The 6827-nt window shown below is 39.3% G+C and overlaps 3 protein-coding genes across 3 annotated transcripts; 1 reads left to right on the top strand and 2 right to left on the bottom strand.

Annotated features, from left to right (window-relative positions):
• Positions 1–1609: 1609 nt before the first annotated feature.
• Positions 1610–3241, top strand: CBG18201 (the record flags this gene model as incomplete). The annotated part of the gene is made up of 6 exons (XM_002642179.1): positions 1610–1846; positions 1891–2373; positions 2425–2667; positions 2713–2934; positions 2982–3083; positions 3131–3241. 6 exons carry the CDS (start codon positions 1610–1612, stop codon positions 3239–3241), a joined length of 1398 nt encoding a protein of 465 aa, XP_002642225.1.
• A 700-nt stretch (positions 3242–3941) lies between these two features.
• Positions 3942–5063, bottom strand: CBG18202 (the record flags this gene model as incomplete). The annotated part of the gene is made up of 5 exons (XM_045243798.1): positions 3942–4089; positions 4138–4621; positions 4667–4750; positions 4820–4952; positions 5016–5063. The coding sequence occupies 5 exons, from the start codon at positions 5061–5063 to the stop codon at positions 3942–3944; spliced, it is 897 nt and encodes a 298-aa protein (XP_045096413.1).
• A 308-nt stretch (positions 5064–5371) lies between these two features.
• Cbr-vps-22 lies at positions 5372–6410 on the bottom strand (the record flags this gene model as incomplete). The annotated part of the gene is made up of 6 exons (XM_002642181.1): positions 5372–5564; positions 5612–5800; positions 5844–5950; positions 5997–6070; positions 6118–6224; positions 6271–6410. 6 exons carry the CDS (start codon positions 6408–6410, stop codon positions 5372–5374), a joined length of 810 nt encoding a protein of 269 aa, XP_002642227.1.
• Positions 6411–6827: the final 417 nt, after the last annotated feature.

Genomic DNA, 6827 nt, shown 5'->3' with positions numbered 1-6827 from the left:
AAAAACAAAGTTCTAGAGTTTTTAAAGATTTTCTGATATTTTCAAAAGCTGAAGAATAACTATAGTGGACACCGAAATATAAAAATTATAAACTGAAAGCGTACATGCACATCGGACGTTATTATGTCCACTACTGCACTCTTTGACACAAAAATATCTAGGGAAATAAGCAAAATACCAGAAAAATAAGCTATTAAAATTTTGGTTTCAATTGGGTTAGGTTTTTAAGATACCGTATTTTGTCATGGGCTTCTATTTTTCAACCTCTGTCTCACTATCAGAGTGGGCTTCAAATAGAGGTGGGCTTCTATTAGAGAAAATACGGTAATTTATATTTTCAAGAAATGTTCAGAAAGTTATCAAAAGTCAGTTCTAAGAAAAATACAGAATCACTATTATACAATAACTGTCTTCATAATTCCCAAATAATTTAATTGTATCATCTTACAACAATGATATTCCTTATTTAAAAATTTAGTAGTTGGTTTTATTAGCTCCGATTAGTAAATCTTCTATTGGTCATCATGTTCATTTTACCCAAAACTTCTAGAACTTGACTGTCGAAAACCATGAATAAATTATTCAAAACACACTATGACGCCAAATACATCTTGCCTCCGATCTCCGTAGTCACCCCCGAATCCCATTCTCTTCGTCCTCTCCCCGTCCTCCTCTATCTTCTCCGAGAACCATCGCGCATATATAACGGCGTAGGGTTTTCTTCTCGGACGGAAGGAGCAATACGACCAACGGCTCCGCAGCGGACCCCTGCTGCGTCCAGTTGGCGCCTGGCGCGACCATTTAGTGTCCCACGTCTTTTGCCCTCTCTGTTAAAAGAGCACCACCACTTTGGTTTATATTATATACACCATTCACATAAAATGTAGGGGAGTTGATGCAACGAGAGAGAAAATATTGTAACAGTTTTTAACCAGCAAGATCCGAATTTATAGAACTGCTATGTCGAAAATCAGGACAGTTGTTGGTTTGACTTCTATTAAAACGTTTTTCTTGTTAGCATCTGGCCATAACAAGATGCAAAAATTGCAGAAAAAAAGAAGTCCGTTCTTAAAAGGCCAGTTGCCGAAAAGCGTACCAACGGCGGCTGAAGATATAAGAGTTGGCAGAAAAAGGTTTTTTATATTTTTTTTTCAAAAAAGTTTATTTTTCATTATGATCTAATTTCTAATGATTGCCTCTTATTTTTTGTTACACGTTTTTCTAATTTGCTTAAAATGCGCAAGTTATAGCCAACACTTAAACTTTCAGCGGCCGTTTCTACCCTTTTCGGCAACCCCGCCTTACCTGTGAATTCTCAAAAATGATAAACTTGTTTTCCTCGTCGAAAATTGCTTTGCAATTACTTGTATCCATCTCCATTGCCCTTTTTTACCGTATCCCCCTTCTCTTTTCTTCTTCCACTTCATCTCCAGACTTCCGACTCCTTCATCCATCTCTCCGTCCTACTCTCGTTCCTTCCCCCTGGCGCCTCTCCATCCATCGCCGAACCCTTCCATTAACTTTCATAGTGTTCCCTTCTTCTCCTCTTTTCCTTTTCTCTTCCGTAATATTTACTGAATGCATTCAGGCCGCCTGCATGGTGGGCACAATGATGAGTACAAACCAAGACATCGTCACAACGGCGACGGCTCCACCTATATTTCCTCTACCACCGGGCGCCAGTAATAACAATAATAATGGCGAGTTGGCTGCTATCGTCGATTTGGAAAGAGCACAAAAACAAATTGGTTTGATGAGACAACAACCAGCTTTCATTCAAGCTGTTTTGGATGGAACTATCACTACAAAAGTGGAACCAAGCCCTGATATCACTCAGATTTTACAGGTAAGATTAGAATAGATTGAATTTCACAGTTTTTATAATTTCAGGCTATCCAAGCGTTCCAAGCCAATGCCTCATTCCCAGGTCTGAGTGCAATTCCATTCCAACTGGATCCATCAGCCATTTCAACAGTTTTCAATCCATCACTGGTCAAAGAAGAACCTTGTAAATCGTCGAGTTCATCTCCAAGTTCTACATCAACAGCTGCATCTTCCTCTAGTGGAACTGTTATGAGCATACCTTCTCTTATGAATGAACCAGAATACAAACCAAGAAACATTCGAGAGAAAGTGTATGCAGATGGGTTCATTATGTCATTTGATAAGAAATCTTGCTGTGGAACAAAGTATTTTTGGAGATGTGAACGGAAGAATGATTGTAATGCCAGAATGCATTCGGATATTGTAACAAGAGAGATAGTCAGAAAGTTGCATCCACACAACCACGATAAACCATCTCCTGAAGAATTGGCTTTCTATGAACAAGATTTCTCATTGCTTGATCCAAACTATTGCCATCCAGTCAAAAGTGTATGCTTTTTTCAAGCTCCCAGTTTTAATCAAATCTTTTTTTATTTTAAGATCAATCGCTCATACATGCAACGAAAACTCAGCAAAGCTTCGAATGTCAATCCCCAAATTGTTCAATTGTGTTCCCAATTACCAGATCCAATGGAGATAGACACAAGACAATTCCAACAGACGAACAGTTTAATGCTTTTTGGAACAATTGCTGCCGCGGCTGCTGCATCATCTGGATCCAGTCCACCAACTATTGGTCAGAAAAGACTTTCCACAAACTGTGTTCCAATAAAAATGAAATCAGTGAGTTGATCACATGATTTTTAGTGTTGAAAAAGTATATTTCAGCCACGAAAAAAAGAAGAAGATCCTGCTGAAAGTACAATAACAGCAGAAGAGTTGCGAAGCGTTTATGATATCACGAAAAGAATCATGAAAATGATGAAACCAGTTACTGAAATCGGAGTCAGATGGCAAGGTGATCAAGACGCTCTTCTCATCTATCTTTCTCATGATAACGGAGCAGAAGATAGTGTTTTCTTTCCGGTTGTCGTGATTAGCAAAGATACGGTAAGTTCTTTGAAAATCAGCTGCAAAATAATAAAATTTTATCTCAGAAATCATTGATGACAGCTGTCGAAGGATTCACCGGAAAACGATGCGAAGGAAAAATCACACTTTGTCTATCACCAAAAGTGCATATTCTTATGCATGATGCGGTACGGTATTATATTTATCTTTCAATTTTTGTATCCTTCAATTTCAGCTCATCAGCAATTGGACGCACGGAAAACTTTTTCTCGTCAACTCGAACTCTCCAGATTTTTGGCGTCTAACGCCCGTCGACGCTTTCGGCGATATATTGATCCAAATGTGATGAGAAAAGGAGTCTAAAATTTTGAAAACCCCAGCTCTTGGAGCAATTTGTACGAATTTCAAACACTCCTTTTTTCTCTTCTCTCTCTCTGCCCTTTCTAACGGTGATTTTTTTCGGGATGTCGTGTAAATGCGCTCGAACGCTAATTTCTCAAAGAGTGTTGGCCTCGACGCGAAAGCTTGAAATTTAACTGTGGAGTCTTACGGTTTTGTGCCTGCATCCAATCGGGAAAAGCGAGGGAAAAGTTCAAGTCAAAAAACATTCCGGAAAAATCACCGAAAGCTTTCTCAGAGATTCGACGGGAGAAAACTGGAATTCTTTTCTTTCTTCTTCTTCTACCTCTATCTCTCTCTTTTAATCTTCTCACTTTTCCACCAAAAACTCGTCATCAGGTCTATTCAGAAATGGATCTCATTGTAAAATTCCAAAGTTAGTTATTTTGTTACACCTTCTTCATTCAATAATCTCTATTTTATTAACTTGTGCTCTTTCCCAAACTCACCTTATAAAATTACGGAAACCACCCACCCAACTCAGGAAACGCCCCACCCCAATATGCTCCAGTCAACTATATCAAATAAAGATTTTTTTGTTATCTTTGATATAAATTTATCAATAAACTTTTTTCTATGAAAACTGGTAAATCAACAAAAACAATAACAGAACAAAAAAATTGAAAAGAAGTTGAAAAATTCAATAATCAGAATTTGGCCTTTCTCTTTCTTCCAGAATATTTGGATTCATGTTTGACATCGCGTCCTTGTTTAATCTGTCGCTGTCGTTTGGCTTCGATCCAAGCTTTGGAGCCCTTTGCAACTTTCTCGTTTTTACGCGAATTCCAGACGAATCTGAAACACGAAAAATAAACTAAAGAATCAAAAATTAATCGGTAAGACCTTCTGCCAGCATTGTCAATCTGAGTTCTTCCCTCTTCTCCGTCTTCAGTCAATCCTTGTGGCAATTGAACCACTCCTCCAGTCATCAAAACCAAATAAATCTTTTTCCGTTTCGCAGCTTCCGGGAAGTCAACCACAAGTCCACCGTTGAATCCTGCCTTATGTGCCTGACCCATAATGAGATCGCACTGCTCATCATTCTCCGGGTAGAATTGGAAGACGGCTCGAGATCCGCGTCCTAGGCATCCGTAAAGTGATTGGAAGAAGAACAAGAGACGTTTACGAGGATTCTCGTCAGAAGCGTTCGCGTGGCACAACCATTGAATCGCCGAAATGCTGAAGGGAACTTTTATAAAATGGGTGTCCAGGGCATAAAGGAACCTGATAGCTCCATCGAAACTTCCCGGTCTAAATGGCATTCCGAGACCCATATCTTGATGAACAAAGTCTCCAGATTCAAGATCTTCGTCTTGGCGTGCGATTTCTGTAAAATCAGAGTTGAATTAGTGACGATAATGCTTCTCCTCACCGAGCATAGGTCTGGAAACATCTACTCCCACGAACATGTGTCCGGCGTCCAATATCACTTCGGAGCTCATTCCAGTACCGCATCCTAAAATAAAGTACTTTTAAACAATCTTCAAACTTCGAACAAATTTAGAAAGAGTCAATGCGAACTTACCAATATCTAACAGAAATCCAGTTTTCCCTTCTGGAAGAGCCAACAATTCCAGAGCTCTCTCTGCCATTTCGTGTTGAATCGCAGTGATGTGAGAATTCGATGCATATTTCGCTGCTTCTGTTTCATTGTAGTACTGAAAGCAGGGTTTCGGTCACTCGTGCGCGCATTGACCCATATATCAATTATGAAGACTTACTAATTCGGGAGGTCCAGTGTGCTCCGGCTTTACTTTGAAAGATGCCATGTTGGCTGAAAATTGGGGAAATTCGAACCAGATCATAAGGAAGTAAAAGTAAGTTCGTCCGAAATTATACAGTGAAAAGAAGAAGGGAAAAACCGGCATTTGAAATATATTCATTCTAAATAGAACTCTCAAAAAAAGGAAGAAATAAATAAAATTTTCGATGGGATCTACATTTTAGGAATAGCAATGGGGATGTTGCTAAAAGCTTCGAAAAGAGGGGAGTGTTTGTTTTGGCAAGTTCATGGAATAAAAACGAAGTACATTTTTGGTTAGAAACTTGAAATTCGAGTCGATCGTGAATTTAAAAATTATTGATAATTGTTGAAGCTCATGCTGTGCAACGACTCAGAAACGGAAGTGCTCGACGAAGAATGACAGTATTGTTGAAGGAAAAGCGACGGGAACCAATATTGTGTTGTGTCAGATGCCTGTTCATCCGTCCAAGCAAGACCTTCTTTCACTAGATGCTCTAATGCCGATGTTGCACGTGGTTCGTCCCATCTGAAAAGGAGAAACATCGATAACGGTTGGGGATCAACGGAAAATACCTCAATTTGTCTATTATCAATTCTTTTGTAACATATGCAGCATCTTCAGCCAATTGAAGAACTCTCGAATGATCCATACTCAGTTCTCCAGGGACTGATTGCACTAAAAACCGGCCTCCGCCAAGTGGAACAAGCTCGAATCCGTTACCAAGTACTTTCAGCTTGTCGACTGCGCGAAGAATATCATCGCTGAAATTACGTCTTTCATGTTTATTACTTTCTGAACGCTTACGTTGAAATAGTGTCTTTGCGAGTTCTGGACCGTGTTCTCATCAGCCTGTTGCGAATTTCTTCGACAGTCATGATACCTCCGTTAATATGAGTTGTAGAAAGGCAGATCTAGAACAATGAGGTGGAAATTGATTCAGCGGAATACAGTACTTACTTCGACAATCTGAATGCCAAGCTCGTAGTAGAAGTCTCCAAATCCGAGAGCTTTTGCCCAGAACCCCTTGCTAGCTGGAGTAAAAATCAGTTAATAAGAATTAAAATATTCGAAAACATACAAGCCAACGGATCGACTCCAACACTGGAACACATCTCTTGAAAATAGCGACGAAACTGCGAATTCTTTTTTATCTCATCACGATGCCGTTGAGCGAACATTTCCAGTCTAAAAATCAAAATTAAATATACCTAACTTATTTATAAGAAATTACCCTGCCGATAATTGATCTAGTTGTTGCGAGAACTGCACAAGTTGCTCTCCGGCCATCTGATCTCCTTTAGCAGCGAACTTGTTAGCTGTTTCCTGCTTTTTCTGAATAGCTGCTACTCCGATTCTTCGTCGTGTCGCCATATCGAGAGGTGAGTTCTGAAAAAACTGGTCGGTCCAAGGACTCACATTACAAGGAAAGATAATAAAATAGGTTTGATCTGACCATGATTTTGGAACATATGGGTCCATATTTAAAACGTGAAAGCTTTCATTACAGGAATTGAAATCACATCATTAGAAAATTTACCAGTAAAAAATAACTCGGTATAATTCAAATATTAAAGTATGACCCCCCCCCCCCCCAGTACAAAGTGGGGGCCTATACTTGAAGAACCTGGTATTCTTAAAATATGCCCCCCCCCCCACCAATTCAAAAATAGCCCCACACCCATTCAATTTTAGACCCCACCAATTCAAAAATAGGTCCCCACCATTTTTTGGCCTAAGCCTGAATTTTAGAATGTTTTAATTTTGGAAGTTCTGATAAGATATACATAG

This window comes from Caenorhabditis briggsae (assembly GCF_000004555.2).
Source record: "Caenorhabditis briggsae complete genome, chrIII, whole genome shotgun sequence".
In the NCBI taxonomy this organism is placed as follows: domain Eukaryota; kingdom Metazoa; phylum Nematoda; class Chromadorea; order Rhabditida; family Rhabditidae; genus Caenorhabditis; species Caenorhabditis briggsae.
The sequence above is the reverse complement of the archived record's forward strand: the minus strand, read 5'-3'. Positions and strand labels throughout refer to the sequence as shown.